Below are 18965 nucleotides of genomic sequence, written 5' to 3' on the forward strand. Positions count from 1 at the left end.
TCCAGCCTGGACAGGAAGAGGGGATGAGAGAACTCCATTTAGGGCCACATGGTGGCTGCGACAGGAGAGGAATTCTGCGAGCCATGAGGGGAGATGTCCTTGGATACCATATGAAGAGAGTTAGGTGAGCAGTGCAGAGTGCCAGACTATATTGAAGGCACACAATATGTCTCGGAAGATGGGTCTGATTTCATGCCTGGCTTTGAGGATCTCCATCCATTGTTGGGAGAGCAGAAGCAGCATTTCCAAGGTAGAGTGACCTGGTCTGAATCCAATTGATGATCAGAAATCAAGCCATTGGAGAAGAGGAAGGATTTAATGTCTGAAGCGATGATGGATTCCATACCCTTGCTGAAGATTGGGAGAAGGCCGATTGGTCTGTAGTTGCAGGGATCGGTTTTTGCACCTTTTTATGCAGGGCAATAATGTTTGCTGATTTCCAATCAGATGGCAGATGACTTTGAGCAAATGAGAGGGTGAATAGAACAGAGAGATGGTGAGCAAGAGCAGCAGAGCATGTTTTTAGAGCACGAGGGCTGATACCATCTGGACCAGTTGCAGAATTTGAGTCGAGGTTTGACAGAAAACTCGACTCAAATTCAGGAGAAAAGGACACGGAGTCCAGGGACAGCTGGGTGTGACTGGGTAACGACGGTACAGAAAGCGATGGGTTTGTGACACAATATTTAGAAGCAAACACGGAGTTTAGGCATTCAGCCATTTCACGTGCAGTTCAGCTGTTCAGCCATTTGAGGAATGGTAGGGGATGGAGGGGGAACACACACCAGAAACAAACTTAACTATATGCCACCAGGATTTGTAGGAGGGCGACAGGTTTGAGAGTTCAGACTTGAGATTGGAAAGATGTTGTTTTCCGGCTCTCCTGAGGGTAGACACACACTTGTTCCAAGCATTTTGGAAGGAACTGAGATTGCTTTCAGTTGGATTAGCCTTCCATGAGGCAAAGGCAAGTTGTTTCAGGCCAACTGCCTCGCCACATGTTTTCGTGTACCATATGCGGGAGGAAGGGTAGGACAACTGAAGACGATACGAGATAAATCTGTGCATGAGGGAGAGCAAGTTTCTTTACAAGAATTCCCAGGACGAGTAGATGTCAGAGGAAGTGGAGATGGGAGACCAGTCTAGAAGTTTGATGGCTGCTTGAAGTCCTTGCCAGTCAACTTGAGTGAAATGCCAGACTCGACGAAGCTGAGGTGGTTCTCTAATAACAGGCAGAGAGATATCTACTTTGACAAGCAAAGCATGTGGTCAGAAGAACCGATTGGAGAAGAGGAGGAAGAACAGATATTTTCAGGAAAATTTGTCAAAATCAGATCCAGAAGAGATGGAGTACCATTGGTTGAGATCCAGGTCGGGAAGTTGACCGATTGTTTCAGTCCCAATGACTCACAGAAGTCTTTTGCTGAAGTGGCTTTGCAGGTGAGAGAGGGACCCACACCGAGCCAACTGACATGATGACAGTTGAAGTCGCCACATATGAGGAAGATAGAGTTGCAATGAGATGATAGAAGTTGGTCCATGTGTTTGGTGAGCGAGGTGTAAATGGAGTCATCACTGTTTGGTGGACGGTACAGTACACATATAAACATGAGGTCGGAGTGGAGGGAAACCGTAGCCAGAGGTATTCCAGGGGGTGTGGGGGAGGGAAGGCAGTGCATGGAGAGTGAGGAATAGAGAGAGTCTTTAATGAAGAAAGCAACTCCTCCACCAGGACGAGGATCAGGTCTGTCCTACCGGAGGAGGGAGTAACCAGGGAGAGATACCTGGGAGTCAGAGACGTCTTGAGGGATGAAAGTTTCTGTTCGGCAGATTATGTCTGGTTTGTCAGTGGCAACCGGTATGGAAAGATCTGTCAGGTTTGAGTGAAGGCCACGGATGTTTGAGGTCAACACTGTTTAGGAAGAGGGAGGGAGGAGTTTTTAGGTCCAGGGGAAGGGAGGGGTGTAGGACGAGGGAGAATGGGGGAGGTAAGGAGAGTAATTGAAAGAGTGTGGGGGATTGCAGAATAGTTTGGGGAGAGGGCCGGATGAGGAGGAGAAAAGGCTCAGTGGTGATGGGTTGAGGTACAGTAGGGAGTAATAAGAGAGGGGGCAGAGGGCATTTAAATATTTGAGGAGGTGGAGTGATGAGATAGAAGAGAGAGGATGGGGGAAGAAGGTAGCTTTGTGGATGTGAGGGGTGGCAAATTTGGGAAGGGGAGTGAGGGGATAGATTGGAGGGAGAATGGTGAGGGGGGGAGTTGATGGAGAATGGTAAGAGGGGAAAGTTGATGGAGAAGGGTGAGGGGGGAGTTTTTGAGAAAGGTGAGAGGGAAGCTTGGAGTGGGAAGAGTGTGAAGGTTGCTTTGAGTGGGAGGGGTGAGAGGGAGGGGAGATGATGAGAGCAGGCACGGCCAAGGTGCAGGAGAGCGATGGGATAGGTGAGGAGAGGGGAAGAACGAGACTTGGTAGAGGTATGGTGAAGAAGGGAGTGGGCAGGGGGAGGTAAAGATTTGAAGGTTTGTGAAGAGGGGGAGGTGTGCTGAGAGGAAGGAAGGAGCATGTTTGTGGTGGTGATGAGTGTTATGACTAAGAGAGAGTGAGATGTCTGTTTGGTTAGAATGGAGCCCACAGATGTTAGAAAATCACACATTTTGGGACAACAGAAGAGGAGCTGATACTGAAGCAGAAGACAGTGATGAGGTGCCAAAAGTGGAGGTAGGATGAGGAGCATGATGGGAGGGGATAACAGATGAGGGGTTAGGAAGAGGTAGATTTAAGGAGGTGGGGTGAATTGGCACTGAAGTTGGAAAAAAACAGGACGATTGATGGAACATGAACATACATTGCAAAATGGGATTTTTAAAATGTTTCAGCCAGAGATGCGATTGAAGACATTACGTGAGGGATGCAATGAAGGAGAATTAAGAGAATGGATAAAATAAACGTTGTAACAGTGGGACGTTTTAGACACGGAATGAAGGAAAGGTCGAATTGAAAACAATCTTTTCAACAAGAAGAAGAAGAAGGAGAAGATTAGTGAATCATGATACAATACTGAGAACCACACGTGTGAAAGAAGAAGTTGTAACATTTTAAGAGAGCGTTTCTTATTTTTTTATTTTTTGATCAAGGACATGACCTAATTATTATAGACACTTTAACATTTTTCACAAAAACTCGACTAAAGTCTATCTGATCAGAACAAAATTTTCCTCTCGAGATTGCCTCGAGCAAGGCAGATTTATGCATAATTTTACCCCCCACCCGGGTTAAAGATGAGGGTCTTATAACCCTCGGAGTACTAAACAACCATTTTTGGTTTTTCTCCATTTTTTTCAGCGAAATTCTGAGCTGTATCTCGGATCCAACTGGGAGTTTTGGATGAAATTTGCACCAATATGGGGAATAAAAAATCTGTGGGATTGAGATAAAAATGTTTTGACCTTGACCTAATTTTAAGGTCATGACCCACTTTTCGACATTTTAACATTTTTCACCATAACTTGACTAAAGTTTGTGCGATCAGAACTAAATTGTTATTTTTAGATAGTCTAGACTCTAGAGGAGGGCGCATTTATGCTTCATGTACATCATACCCCTCAGGGTTAAAGGTCAAGGTCAAATGGCAGTCTGAAAAACATAACAGATTTTTGTCATCGTTCAATTTTGTCAATGCTGAATCTCAAAGACCGCTTGACCTATCAAAATATTGTTGGACCATAATAATGTACCTGCACTGAAGTTCCATACCTGATACTTGATTACTATCCTTGACCTACTTTTTCTCGTTGTGACGTAATGAACAAAAACACCTTTTTGATCATAACTTGAAAAACTTTCCTCTGATTTTCATGAAGTTGAATTTTATGGATAGATTATAGATGGGAACACATTTTCCTAATTTACTCTCTATCCGTAAATGTTTCAGATCAAGGTCATACGGTCGTCCGAAAAAAAATATGCCATCATGAGACAGTGGGTGCCGGGGGAGGCTTACCCTTGGCGATCATTTTCTGATCACAGACATCTCGTTCTTGTTATGCTGTTTTTGGCTTTTTAAAATTGGAATTGTGATGCACTTATTTGAATTGCAATTTAATTTTTGCTGCAAACAATATATTTTCCCAAAATTAATTTTCTCTTTATTTTTTTCCCCCAAGAATTCCAGCCAAAGTAAGCATTGAATACTTTCAAGATCTGAATAGCTACACCCACACCAAATCCACCATTTCCTGCAACTCTTAGTATATAACACTTTTTCAAATTACGTTATATAACACCTCCTCATCGGACTTTTTGAAGCAAAGTGCAAACCCCCCACCCTTCACCCTTACCCACCTCCCCAAAGGAAGAAAAAAATGCAAAGATGGGAGCGAAAAATAATGTTCGTTTCAAAACTGGATAGAATCAAACGGCAATATCTCCGTCAAGTCGTGCCGACAAGTGTTGAAATTCATGATGAGATTTCTCCAAACATCCCTATCCTGCACTGCTTCATGAAGCTCTGACAGAGACATTGGATGCAGCCTTTACCCCATCCATCCAGCACATACAAGGTCTGCCTCCTCTTCTTCCTTCCACCATATTCAGCATGGATGATTTCCCCAGAACAGTTTCCTGCACATATGATGTGTCCAAAGTCTGACAGTTTATGTTTTAGCATCAGTGCCTTTAATGTACATGGTGGTATTGTCGGTCTACATGGTGGAAAGAATTTGTGGACGGACAGACGGATGAACGGACGTGCCATCGCATCATCCCCTAAGGTGCAAGAGTGTAACAAATATGATATCTTATTCCTGTAAAAACTCACTCTACTGATGGTTCTTTAGGTGAATGGGAATTGTTTCTTGAAGGGCATTGTTTTCAACTTTTCAGTTCAAATTAGACTTTTTTTGTAAAAGTTTTTCACGATATAGTACTCAGGATCATCACATTGCTATAAACCCTAGTTAAAACACAAATTATTCACTTGCAAAACAAAATGTCTCTCCTCTTCTGATAACAATGGGTAGCAGCAAATGTATGAAAAGGAAGCCCTTTTGAATGAGTTAATGGCTGAACGTACATAGGATGCTCTCCTTCGGATGAGAATGGTTCACTTGCAGCAAATGAATACTCCGAGCAGGTTCTTCTTAAAGCTAGAAATTGTCTCTAAAAATCAGAAACAATTATTGTCCTCACATTCTGCTAACAGAAAGATTTTGATTGATCCGAGTGACATTAGGCTTCCTGTTAAGAATTTCTTTTCTCACCTCTACTCCTCCAAGCCCACTTCCCCAGGTGATACACTGGACACTAATATACTACTTCATTGCCTACAATTTCCAAAGCCCAGAATTTGAGATAAATTCATCTCATTTGAGATGAATCAATTACCAAAGGTCAGAAATAACATGAGATGATCTCTCTCATGTTTAAAAAAAACAACCTTGTCCACCAACAGGGTACCTGGATTAGATGGGTTGCCAGTAGAATTCTACATCACCTTCTGGGATCTGCTGGGACCATGTATGTCTATTAATCGTCTTTCTAGAAAGTATACAGATTGGTGAATTGCCCTTGAGCTGCAGATGTGCTATCATTTCATTAATCCCGAAAAAGGGAGTTTTTCAACTTGTTGAGAACTGGTACCCGATTTCGGGTTGAGAACTGGCACCCGATTGAGCTGCAATTCGGAGTGCCTTTCGCCTGATGACTCAACTTTGACAAATGACTTGACAATTTTTGTACACCTGTTTAAAACAGAGGTTTAAACTGTATTTGTTTTGCTAAAGGCATGGATTTGTATTTAAAAGGTCAGAGCAAGTGATTAGATGGTTAGAGTAAGTGTGATGGGATATTTGCAGCATTTCGCTGTTTCGGTGGAAGAGAGTGGATAAAAGAAATGGACAATGTCAGAGATTTAAAATGTTGATGGAATTCCGAATAGTGATGAGAAAGGTTGGTTACAGATTATTTTTCCAAGACTTTTCAGCTCCATTGACCATTAAAAGAAATGGACGCTCATCCGATCGAAGAAACAACGTTAGCATTTGGTAGTGTTTAAACTGTTTGGAGAAATTTTGTATCTCTTAACCATGTTGTCGAGTTTTGTTCCCAAATGTTTCCAAATGGACGCTCTGCAGTCAAAGTGTGGTCCGCAGCTCGGCAACTAGCACTGCTGTAAAATGTCAAGGCCGAGTGGTGTGGAACTTCAACTATGGGGGAGTTGGCAGAGTTGAGAGGCCAAGAAAGACTTCCAAAATAATCGCCCCGTGACTACAATGATAGCTATGCTACTTGTTTAATTACTCCTGTTAATTAGTGTAATTACAACAACCGAGCTTTGAATTACCAGTGACCTTTGACCTGTATTGGAGTGATACTCGTGATAATGTTTGCATGTACTGGGTTTGTTGGCACATACATAAACATGGAGAACAGTTGGTAACTACTGGAAGTTGTGTACGGTAACTGAGTTAATTCCTTTCAGACTCAGCTCATAAATGAAAAAAAATAACTCAATGAGAGCAGGGGAGGCACAAGATTTTGGTGTTCATTGTGTCTTTTTCTCCATTAAAATTCGTAATGGTATTCTAACCATCATATTTCTTTTGGTTATAATTAATATCAATGTTTTGTTTCGGAATGACAAATTGAGAAACCTTTATCATACAAGTCTCGTAGTGTCCGCGCATTTGCAACAGCAGGACACTTTAAAACCAGTAACTTGGAGTGCATGTAAATCGGCTACATCACAGTATGGTACACCGTTGGTTATTGATAACTTGTATTGATTGATCGATGTATTATCAAGCAATGTAGCTCGGCAACTCACTCAGCTCGGCAAGGGGAAAAAAAGTTACTGAGAAATAAATCGAGATAATATATTAAGTTGAGGTACTACAACATATTATTGAAGGAGAGTCAATATTATTAAAATGATCGACAAATTGGTCAATATTATATTGTTACGAATTCTCCGCCCGCCGGCGTGCGAACGACCGCATTTAGCCGAATCGTGGCCGTACGCCCACCGGACGGACAATCCAGTCGCGGCTTCCTGGAGCAACGCCGAAAACCAGCCACGGGTGTGTTCTTAACCACACCACAACCTTGTCCGCACTCTACCCACGCTACAGGGTCAATCGCCGAATTTCTGATACAGTCAACCCCCGCTTTATCGCGGTTCACCTATCGCTCCCCCGGTTCATCGTCGGTTTGCCCTTGGAACGTAACTATTTTTTTCTGCGGATTCCCCCGGTATATCGTGGTAATAATATATAAAACATAAATTATTTAAGCAATAAATTATAACGCGTGGCGCTCGACCAGTCACACAACGCACGAGACAAAGTTGCGCTTGTGAACTTCGAATATTTTCTACGTTTTTTTCTCCAAGCCCCATGATGCCGCCCAAACGCCCTGCACCTTCTTAGGCTTCTGGCAAGGAACCGAAGTGCCAGAGGAAGGTCCTGGGATGCTCCAGGAGAAGGTTAAGGAGCTCGATATGCTTCGGGAAGGAAAAAGGTTTGCCGCCATTGGACGAGCATTGCTCGTACCCAGCACCTCAAAACCGACCAGACCAGACGAGTCGATCTCCAGCACCTCAAACCCAATCACTGCCAAACCGACCAGACCAGACGAGTCTATCTCCGGCACCTCAAACCCAATCACTCCCAAACCGACCAGACCAGACAAGTCGATTTTTGGGGGGAAGCGTCAATTTAATCGCGGATTTTCACTTAGTGCAGGGAGGTTTGGAACGTAACCCCCATAAGAAACGGGGGATTACTGTATACCTAATTAATCGCGCGGGTAGATTACCGAGAGATTGTACCTCAACGGGGCCGCTGGGACACGAGCCACTTAATGCAGCTCGCTCGCTTTACTGGCTATTTAAAAACCAACTATATTCCGAGGGCAGGATGGCAGTTCAATTGGGGAAAGAGGACACAACGAACGGGTTAACATTCAAACAAGCACATTTATTTGTACACAACCATGCACGTATACAATCAAGCAATGAATGCAAAACACGCATGCAGTTAAGCAACGGATGGGGGTAGGGACAAGACGCAAGCAATTATACAGCCAAACAAAAACAATGCAAAGGAACTACAACCGTTTATTTATTCTTTAGTCACTTATACACAGTTCTACTTAACGGACTCGGCGCCACAACTTTCATACAAAGAAAAGCAAGGAAAACCCCTTCAAAGACAAGGGGGTAGACTGGACCTCTCGGAGTCTTTATGATATGGAGATTTGAGGACCGAAGGAGCTCCAAGAGGCCGCGCAGGTTACCTTCACCTCGCTGGGGCAACCTGCGACGTTCCGTCCCCACGGCAGCTAGCGTAACCACGGCTCGGCCGCGGCCTGGTGATTCGGGGCCCAGCCGGCAAGGCCTGAGAGGAACAAACGGGTCTTTGCTCTTTCTGAGTTGATGCTCTCTTTAAGAACCCGTCCGTCCCTCAGCGATGATCGGACTGTTCCGAGGCCCGATCACCTCAGACCGTTTGATGCTGGTTGGCGAGCTCTCTCCGGCTCTCTCCACATCCCGCACATGAACACGGAGCTCCACGCAGCACAGCAGGCTTGGCCGTGCTCCCAGCTCGCGTCTCCTCCGCTCTCCTCAGCTTCTCCACCGACTGCAGGCTCCAGGCTCCAGGCTCCAGGCTCCAGGCGCTCCGAACCCCGACAGACACTCCACAGACTGACCGCGCTTGGCGTTCCGCTCGCCCTGATATAGGGCCCGAGAGATGAGATCTGATCTCCGCACTCTCACCTCTGATCTCTGACCGCCCCCCCCCCCCGCTGGCTCCGCCCCTCTCGCTCTCTTGATCCGAATTGTGAGGCAAAGCTTGCACAGAGCAGACGTGCACGAATACAGCGACTCTACGCGGCGTGCGGACATGCGTGAAATCACCGACTTGCGCGGCGAGGAAACCCCACGTCTGCCTGCAGCGATGCGGGCTCGCCATGGCTGGCGCCAAGATGGCATCGCTTCGGAGATGAAGGTGAGGCAATGTTGTTCATGTTGATCTATTGGGGGAGATGTGGATTAGAAGATGGTGAGATGTCGTTGTTGTGAAGGCGGTTGTGGTGAGGGTGGTTGGTGGTTGGCGTGGTGAAGGTGGTTGGTGGTTGGCATGGTGGAGAAGGTGGTTGGTGGTTGGCATGGTGGAGAAGGTGGTTGGTGGTTGGCGTTGTGGTTGGTCCAAAAATAATGATAGTGAAAGAAAAACGGCTGCCTCAAATATCACAGCCCGGGTGACACGAATAAACCCTTTAGACAACGGTGGGGAAATCTATCTGAACACAGACTTATCGGCATAACTGATCTAAGGACCTATATGGTGCTCTGCAAATTTCCACAGCCGTAACAATATATTAGGAATCATAAGTTAACTGTAAGGGAAAATCAATAAATGATGCAAATCAGCATGGTATTTACATAACCATAATGCAGAATGGCTGGAAGAATGGCTGGACCAACAGCAATTATGAAATCAATTCACGGAATTAGGAATTGTGCCATCTGTTGCAATTGTATTACTCTCACTGATTAGTAGCTGGTACTGGCCTAACTGCAATTTATGTAAAATGCCTCAATATTTTGTGAAAAGACAAACAAAAACAAAAAGATAAACAAGAATCATGCCCAGTGCAGAAGGCATTAGCATGTGAAATGAATGTTAAATCTGTCAGAGTGTAAGAATTATATTATTAAAAATAGTACAATGATGCCACAAGCCGATTCAAATACTACCTGTTTTATTTGTTTTCTGATTAATTGGGCAGGTGCATGATTTTTGATTAAGCGGTACTTCTTGTACGTTTACTTAAGTAAGTTGAGGTATTTCTAACACTGACTTGACCATCTTTCCTCAGCATGGAAGTGCTTAGTTAGCTGGAAATAAATAAATAAATAATGGTGGTTGCTCTGGAACTGTTTTTATGTATGAAAATTGAAGAAGAGAAGAAGAAGTGAACTTTCATTATTATACAGATGATGCAACATTTTTCTTGACAAGATGGGATTTTTGGAGGATGGTAAAAAGAATTGTTGATTGCAAATTGGAACCCTGATAAATACTGTTGCCCTTTCTACATGGAAATACCAAATGAGATGATTGTTTTTGAGTATACATACAACTGAGATTTTAGCATGTCATTTCGGTGTGAAAAAAAAAGAAGGAGAGGAAAGGGCAAAATTTTGATTTATCACATGTAATGTACTTTAGATGCTTAACCTTTATATTGCTTGTTTCAGAGTGTTGAGAGCAGTTGAACTATGCAGTATTCGATTTCGTCTAATGAGGCTTTGGAACAACTTCCACTGAAAGATGGGATGATGGGGAGAACCCAGATTTGGGTGATTGGGCATTCAACACATGTTAATGACAATACCCCCTTCCTGAGGAGATAAGATGAGCATGTTGGAGAAAGAGAAAAAAAGAAAAAAAAAACACTGAAGAGAAGGTTGGACAAGTCAAACCCCGAGAGGGCAAAGACTTAACGTCGCCATTGCATGGTGCCTGCCTGGGGGAAAGTCCCCGACCACATTTGCAAATTGCTGCTCTGCATATACATTGTGAACTTGCTGTGGTCGCACAATGCACAACGGAGGCCCTGAAGGTCCACACGGCGAGTCAACTGCATCATGTGTTCAATGGTGCAGGTGGGGCTCGTGCAGCCATTGCAGCTGCCTCCAATGTGCACAGCTCGATTGGTGAATCAAACCTGATTGCACAAACTGCTGCTACGAGGCCCCAAACTCTTCTGGGGCTGGATCTCTGGGTCACATCTCGAGTCTTTTTCGTCTCCTTCAACCCAATGTCATCTGCAATCCAGTGTCAGGCCCAAGCTTGTACCTGCCAAGATCTACCTTCTCTGCAGCTCAAGGAGCACCTGGATTGTGTTTCCCATTGGGTGCTGCTCTATCTACACCTTCACCAACTTATCTTCTGGCCTCGGGTAGCACGTCTTTTCGATTTGTGACACCTGCTGATGAACAGGATATAAAATAAATGGAAACACACTCACTAACCTAGCTGGGACACTATTGAAATGGTCCTCATCCAGCATTCTTCTCCTATGAGTGCTCGCTGCCATTGATTGAACTTGTGCAAGGGATATCTTTTCTCCTCTTGGAATGGGGTATGGTGATCATGTGTAATATAGTTATTCAAATTTTTCCTGATAGGGGAAAAAGGGGGTGGAGGGGATGTGGAAGAAAAATAATTATATTCATGTAGTCTCAATTATAATTGTTGCTGGTACTTTATAAATATAATTTCTGTGCTTTCGTTGAAGAGGCTGTCAGTTACGTTTCCCTTTTCCAAAGAGTCTTTTGACCTACACATTGATAAAAGGAATGTCTTACTATGAAAAAAGGTCTTTCTCACTGCATAGAAATAGAGTGACCTGGTTGATAACACTGCAAACCTTTGCCATGATTATGTCATTCTCTCCCTCCCACCGAAAGTAGATACGCATTGCAGTTTTGAGTTATTTTGCCTAATGCTTATCAGCTCATCGCATAGTTAAGTTACCAAATGTCTCATCCTCCCATTCTTTGGAATGTCAAATTGTGTCGAAGAGGAATTGATTCAGGCTTCTGTTTCAGTGAAGTCCATTCGCATGTTTCAGGGAATCATTCAGTGTTCTTCATCCGCATATAGAAAATTAAAGATTCTCCGTTTGAATGCTGATCCAACTTGTGGAAATTGAGTTCTTTTCCACCACACACTCCCTCGCATTTTATTTTCAAGAAATTTGTTCTTTGTTTTTCCTTTTGTTATTGTATTTACTCTATGCCTGTATCCTTCAATAATTTTGGATTTAAAGTTGGAAATTTCCTGCTTGCAGAAGTAAAACTCGTGATATAATGTACATTACTCAGAAGAGAATGATTTCAGGGGTTGGATCGCAAGAATACAGGACATTGTTAGCCTTTAAAGGATCTGTATGTGCCCGTCTTAAATAGTTTTATTTTTACTGACAGTTTTCTCGAGTTAATGATTTAATTGAGAAATGTTGCAGAGTTGAAATCTTGTGTGGGGTGCAGGGAGATAGAATTATTTTACTCTTTAAATTAGTAACTCGTGTATTCCTCTTGCTTTGTTAAACTTGTTTGACTGGAATTGTGTTTATGCTTGTTTCTTTTGTATTTTTTGTAATAAAGGACTGCAAAAGTCAAGTCAAGTCTGAGTCTGTCGTCTCTGTCTCTGTCTCTGTCTCATGGTGGCTGCTTGTGTTTTCTGTGCGCTGTTTCACTTGTTGTTTTTTCCTATCTACTATTCACTTCCTTGTGTCCTTGTTACCTCCACCACCAAAGGTGAAGGAGATTATGTTTTTACCCGTGTCTGTCTGTTTTTTACTTGAAAAATCGAAGATCTTTCAAGTATATTGGTCAGTCGATTTTGTTATTCTGTTTTAGATTTCGTAAGTATATTGATGACTTCCGTCCTCTGTTTGTGTGTTTGTTTGTGTGTTTGTGTGTTTGTTTGTAGGCACAATAACTCGAGAACGGAAGGAGCTACCAATGTCACATTACACCACGTGATTCAGGATGGTGATGGCTAGCGCTGATTATATTTTGGTCAAAATCGGTCAAAGGTCAAGGTCACAGTGAGGTCAAACATAATTCCATAAATTCATGTGGAGAAATGGAGTATTTTTGCTTCGCTCGACGTTACGAGTTTGTTTTAACTTCGATTTTAATTTTGTCTTCGGTTTTTGTGATCGCTTAGGACGCTTAACACTCGGTTGTCGAAATTCTGGTAAAATCGGATGTTTTGGAGACGTTCTAAGATTGTATAAAAAATATTTCACTCGCCGCGTCACGGCTCGTCAGGTGGTGCAGCACGCTTGAGCAGACGCATCATTGAGTCACGTAAAGGTTTTGCGTGTGCGCGCTGATGGTGTTTTTGATAAAGATGGTGTTTAAAAGTCATTTTTTATCCCAATAAAGGTTACCGTCGCATGACTGACTCGCTAAGCCATCGGATTATGTAAAGATTGTTGGTGGATGGCCGAATATTACGGTTTTGTGACTTTGATAAAATAATATTAAATAATTGCATGGAGAAATAGAGATTTTTGCTTCGGTCGACGTTACGATTTTTGATGGTTTGGTGCAGTCATCGTAGAAACTTCTGGTTTGCGTCGCTACCTTCTCTAGAGACAGCTTTTATTAGACAAGGTCAGAGGTCAAGTTGACGATTTTGTAAGTACTAGTCTATGACTGCTTGTTTGTCTGTCTGTCTGTCTGTTTATCGCTTCCAGATCACAATTTTCAACTGATCTTTATGAAACTTCAACACATGGGAGACTTTGTCATAAGGAAGAAGCCTATTGTTTTTGAAATCAAAATGTCAATAGATCAACAAAGGACAAAGGTCAACAAGTTAGGGGGTATTTCTAAAAATCCTCAATTTTCATCCCATTGATTTGAAATTTGAAGAGGATTTGCATATCAGATCACTGAATTCAACCACCAATTATTTTTGAGATCAGCATGAACCAAAATGTCAACATAGGCCGAATTTCTAAAATTGTCAATTTTCATTTGATTAAATTGTAATTTGAAGAAGAATTGCATATTTAGTCACTTAATTCAACTACCAATTATTTTGAGGCCAAATTTGTGTTGTGGTATTTGCAAGTATCGTGCTCTGTCCGATGACGTCTTCTTCTTGTTGGTTTGTCTGTTTATCTGTCTGTGTGCAGGATATCTCAAAAGTTGTGGACGGATATGGATGAAATTTGGTGGACAGGTTGGTGTGTGACAAGGCCAAACTGATTACATTTTGGTGAAGATCTAGATCCGGATCCGACTACTGGAAGTTTTTTAGGTGATTCTTCACCATTCTTGAGATAGGACCAAAAATTATATGTCGCACGATATCTCAAAAAGTTGAAAGCACGATATCTGAAACTGGTTTGTTGGTGCAGCCATACATTTTTGTTAAAGTAAATCCATTGGATACACCAGCAGTGAAAATTATTTTGTCAAATGCGCCGCCTTTTGTTAAAAGCGAATAAATGTCTCCATTTTAAATCAGTTTGTCATGGTGGTGTCACAAATCACCATGATTCCTTTTTGTTTGTGATCTGATGCTTCAGTTCACATATTATGTTTTTTTCTGGCAGCATTGCTACATTGTTTTGAAAAATATTGCCCAGTCCCTTAATGCCTCTGCAACATTGGTAGTTGATAACCGCAACTATCAAATCTACATCGCAACAGAGAGGATGATGTGCTTCACTTGTGGTAAGGATGGACATTTAAAAGGGGCTTTTCTGAAAGTTATCTCTGGCGTTACATCTAGGACAGGGCCATATGTCGCCTCTAGTGGTACATCTAAGACAGTATGGCCTGGAGATACCTTCAGTAATCATTGGTGGTGCTGATGCGTTGGTGGTGGTGGAGGGTGGACAATTGGAGGGTGGTGCTGATGCGTCAACCACCAAGATTTTAAAGTTTCTTCGAGACACTTTTCATCAGAAACATTAAATTGAGAACTTCTTCTCAGATCTATCTGGCTTCATAATTTCAACAAAACATCTCCACCTTAAGGCTGAATAGCTTGGTGTATATCACCTTCGGTAAAGTTGCTTTTCTATTGCAGCTTTAAATATTAATGGGGGTTGGTCACCCCTGTGCAAAGCTCAGGAAGAGTTGCTTGTTGAGCAAAAACATTTTGATGTTCTTTTGCAAGAGACAAGATGTAGTTCTTCTTGCATGAGCTAATGGAATATAATAATGAAAGGGCAGTGGTTCTTCAGTCGTTTGGCCTGCCTCAAAAGGATAGTGCCTATAGTGCCTCCAAAGAGAGCATTGCCCAAACTTTCTTTTGCGGATGTGTAAACACTCCTTTGGAAGGTGTGCAGGAAGCTGCTTTAGTGGGTTCTTTGTTTGGTTTAAGGAGGGTAATGATTTTGCCGAGTTTCCAAATTTTAGGAATCACTGCGCGTTGGTTGGAGAAGTTGCTTATATTTGTAAAGGCTGATATGCCGTGTGGAACAAGGTGTTTTAAAATGTAAATTGGAGATGCTGTCAGGGCCAGTAGCTTGCGAATATTTGATGTTTTTGATGATTTTTGTTGTTTGTGCGAGTCTTTGTGAAAGTGTTTGACATTCTGGGTGATGTCACGGCATTCGGATGGGTGGTGCTTTAAGCCCTACCGTAATGGAATTGTTGCTGTAGTTGCTCTGCAGCCCTTCCATCCAACTGGGAAGTCGGCAGTTCAGACCATGGCTAGGTCATACTAACTTTAACTAGTAAACATATTAAATGAATGGCAAGCGTCTAGTATAAACAGGCGAGCATTGGGTGGCTTTGACACCATCTTAGGTTGAAATTTAAAAAAAAATAAAAATAATTTGTTAATTTCAACTTCACTACACCAATAGTATACCCCAAAGAAACCTCCATGCCAAATATCAGCATCCTAGTCCACATATTAAATGAATGGCAAGCTTCTAAAAAACAAGTTGCACCAAAAACTTTAATGTTGATGTGCTACAAAAAAAGTTAAGTTTAAAACAGGTCAAAAATTTAAAACATTTGAAATTATTTTTTTAATTTCAACTTCACTACACCAATAGTATACCCCAAAGGAACCTCCATGCCAAATATCAGCATCCCAGTACACATATTAAATGAATGGCTAGCTTCTAAATAACTTGCACCAAAAACATTAATGTTGATGTGCTACAAAAAAGTTAAGTTCAAAACAGGTCAAAAATTTAAAACATTTGAAATTTTTTTTATTTAAACTTCACGACACCAATAGTATACCCAAACGGAACCTCCATACCAAATATCAGCATCCTAGTACACATATTAAATGAATGGCAAGCTGCTAAATAACTTGCACCAAAAACATTAACGTTGATGTGCTACAAAAAAGTTAAGTTCAAAACAGGTCAAAAATTTTAAACATTTGAAATTAATTTTTTATTTAAACTTCACTACATCATTAATATACCCAAAAGGAACCTCCATGCCAAATATCAGCATCCTAGTACACATATTAAATGAATGGCAAGCTTCTAAATAAGTTGCACCAAAATAACTTCTAAATAACATTTTCACACTGACGCTCACGCTGACGCTGACGCTCAGGCTCACGCCGGGGGTATCGCTATAGCTCTCTGTTCTTCGAACAGGCAAGCTAAAAGTGGTACGTGCTGCTTTCTTGTTTGATGCTCAGCCCTTAAAAAGGATAGAGTACTGAAAATAACAACTTTATGTTGGCAATCATAGTGCAGGCTTTGATGGGCCAAATGGCCTCCTCCTGCAGTGAAGTTCCTTGTTGTAAGAGAATATAATATATTGATCAACATTTCTTTCGTTTTTATATTTTTATTTTTACATTGACCGCAGGCTCATTGTAGAGCTTGTACAAATAATCTCATATGGGACAATGATGTTAGTAAATAAAAGTGTCCCCTTGATAGAATTACAAGGACACACACTGAAATGATCATTAAAGGATATACATGGGATGTGAACCTGGGTTGAACCACCACCATGAGAAAAAGGATGTACACTGGAGCACTATACAGGCTTGCAGGTGCATCATGCCAATCAGTTCAGACAGGCAGAAAACTTTGAAGAGGCACAATCATGCAGTTTAACAATACTGTATATGCAATAACTCATACATGCAGTTCAATAAAGCATTATTGCATTTATTTAATTTCTTGACAGAAGGCTAAGGTTTAGAGGGAGAGATAGAGAAAAAACAAATTATATATATATATATATATATATATATATATATATATATATATATATATATATATATATATATATATATATATATATATATATATATATATATTAGCCTCACTAATTTCAATTTCCCAAGTGATACAAAGAAAAACTCATGTTCAGAGACAATTTGACAACGATGCAGATTTAGGTGAATATCACATATCCAGATGTGTGACGTTTTCACAATATTATTCAAAAGCATCGATAAGTATGTCTGCACCGATGAAATCATATAATTGTATTTAGGAAATCATATGTATGGGTGAACAAACTATTTGCAATCTTCATCATTAAATGATATGCATGATGCAATGTTTTTTTATTAGTTTTATGAAGGAGATGGGTGATACCCTATTGACATATGTTGTGTAATCGTCAGCAAAGCATTGACCTGCTGTAAATGCTTGCGAGGTTTTGTCGACTATGCCGCACAAGGTGGAAGGAAAATGAATCATATAACTGATCACCCTGATTTGATAGAGTGAGAGACAGAGTGAGTGAGTGAGTGAGTGAGTGAGAGAAAGAGAGAGACAGTGAGTGAGAGAAACAGAGAGAGAGAGAGAGAGAGAGAGAGAGAGAGAGAGAGAGAGAGAGAGAGAGAGAAAGAAAGAAATAGAGACAGTGAGTGAGAGAAAGAGAAAGAGAAAGAGAAAGAGAAAGAGAAAGAAAGAGAAAGAGAAAGAGAAAGAGAAAGAGAAAGAGAAAGAGAAAGAGAAAGAGAAAGAGAAAGAGAAAGAGAAAGAGAAAGAGAAAGAGAAAGAGAAAGAGAAAGAGAAAGAGAAAGAGAAAGAGAAAGAGAAAGAGAGAGAGAGAGAGAGAGAGAGAGAGAGAGAGAGAGAGAGAGAGAGAGAGAGAGAGAGAGAGAGAGAGAGAGAGAGAGAGAGAGAGAGAGAGAAACAAATTGTCCATTGTTGTTATCCTTGAATGCTTGAACCTCAGCTGGTTAAGTAACCCAAAGGGCTTTTGGCTCATTGCATCACAATCGTCCTAGGCACACAACAGACTGTGGATTTGAGAGTATAGATGAGCATTATATCCATCAACTATAGAACTTTAAACATGAAAATGACTCATGCTCCTTTCATATTTTATGTCTGTACTATTTGTATTTGGCATTCCCTCTTGCACGTAGATCACCTGATGCCATGGTGAAGTTACTGGCACTGTGATGATGTCGTTACTGAAATTTCGTCAAGGCACAGCAAATGGTTTCCATTTCACCTGAAACATGTGCCCAAAATGCAATTATGAATAAATCAGGATGTGGAACACTTCAAATGAAAAGCCTGCTGTATGTCGTGTATTCATGTAATGAATGGAAAACTGGTGGACATTGGGACATCTCATCGAGCACCTCTTCTTGGCCGATGATATTAAGTGCAGGTGCAAGATGGTCAGAATCTGCAACTGCATGAATATCTGACTCGTGCAAACAGCAGAATGCTTCTAACGAGTGGTCAAGGCTAAAAAACTACTCTGGTTCAAATCAAGTGAGATAATTTATTAAACAACAACAGGTAATCGTCTTTCAAATAATGACTCCGCACAAAATGCTGTCTTTGCAAAGAATCTTACCTCGGACATTCCAAGCGAGCTTGTGTACTTTGTCCAAACTGTCCAAGACCTCCACCATTTGAGAGTATGCATCGTAATGCACTGAAAATGGTCTTGGTATGCTCTGTGCAAACTTCCTGAGAATGAGCAATTAAAATGGCGATAAAAATATTGACATGAAACATGATATTCTTCCTTATCCTTCCACTGTCAATTCATGCAAAAGTAAATTAATGCCTCCAATGTCCTTGTCCTTCTGGGGTAAATTGGGACATGGGGTACATTGAGAGATACTCTCAAAAGTATCACTTCTTTGCCAATGATGTTAAGTGTAAACTTAATTGGTACTTAGTGGTAGGTCATGACCTTAAAAATTAGGTCATGGTAAAAAAAAAAAACAATGTAAACCCCGCATACTTTTATTCCCAATATTGATGCAAACTTTCATTCCAAAAGTCTCAGCCAGCTCCAAGAGACAGCTCGGAAAATGGCAGAAAAAAATACCAACCCTAATAGTGGTTTAGTAATCCTCGGGGGGGGGGGGATGAAGAAACTCTGGCCTACCATTAAAAATTGGGGGCACTAATTGTAGAAACAAACCCTGCAACAGCCATAAGCCTTCCCTTATCCTATAA

At 41.5% G+C, this 18965-nt stretch overlaps 1 protein-coding gene across 2 annotated transcripts in view; it reads right to left on the reverse strand.

The window, feature by feature from the left end:
* Positions 1-15551: 15551 nt before the first annotated feature.
* PAH (phenylalanine hydroxylase) overlaps positions 15552-18965 on the reverse strand; it is a 173225-nt gene continuing 169811 nt past the window's right edge. For both annotated transcript variants that reach the window (XM_085886580.1, XM_085886579.1), the window contains exons 12-13: positions 18352-18467; positions 15552-17997 (exon numbers count right to left, since the gene is read on the reverse strand). In XM_085886580.1, coding sequence (XP_085742706.1) covers positions 17954-17997; positions 18352-18467 — 160 coding nt within the window. In that variant the 3' untranslated portion in view covers positions 15552-17953. The remainder of the gene's footprint in view (positions 17998-18351; positions 18468-18965) is intronic.

Source organism: Eptatretus burgeri, chromosome 6 (genome assembly GCF_056783735.1).
Source record: "Eptatretus burgeri isolate ZD-2024b chromosome 6, Ebu_testis_v1, whole genome shotgun sequence".
NCBI classification, from domain to species: domain Eukaryota; kingdom Metazoa; phylum Chordata; class Myxini; order Myxiniformes; family Myxinidae; genus Eptatretus; species Eptatretus burgeri.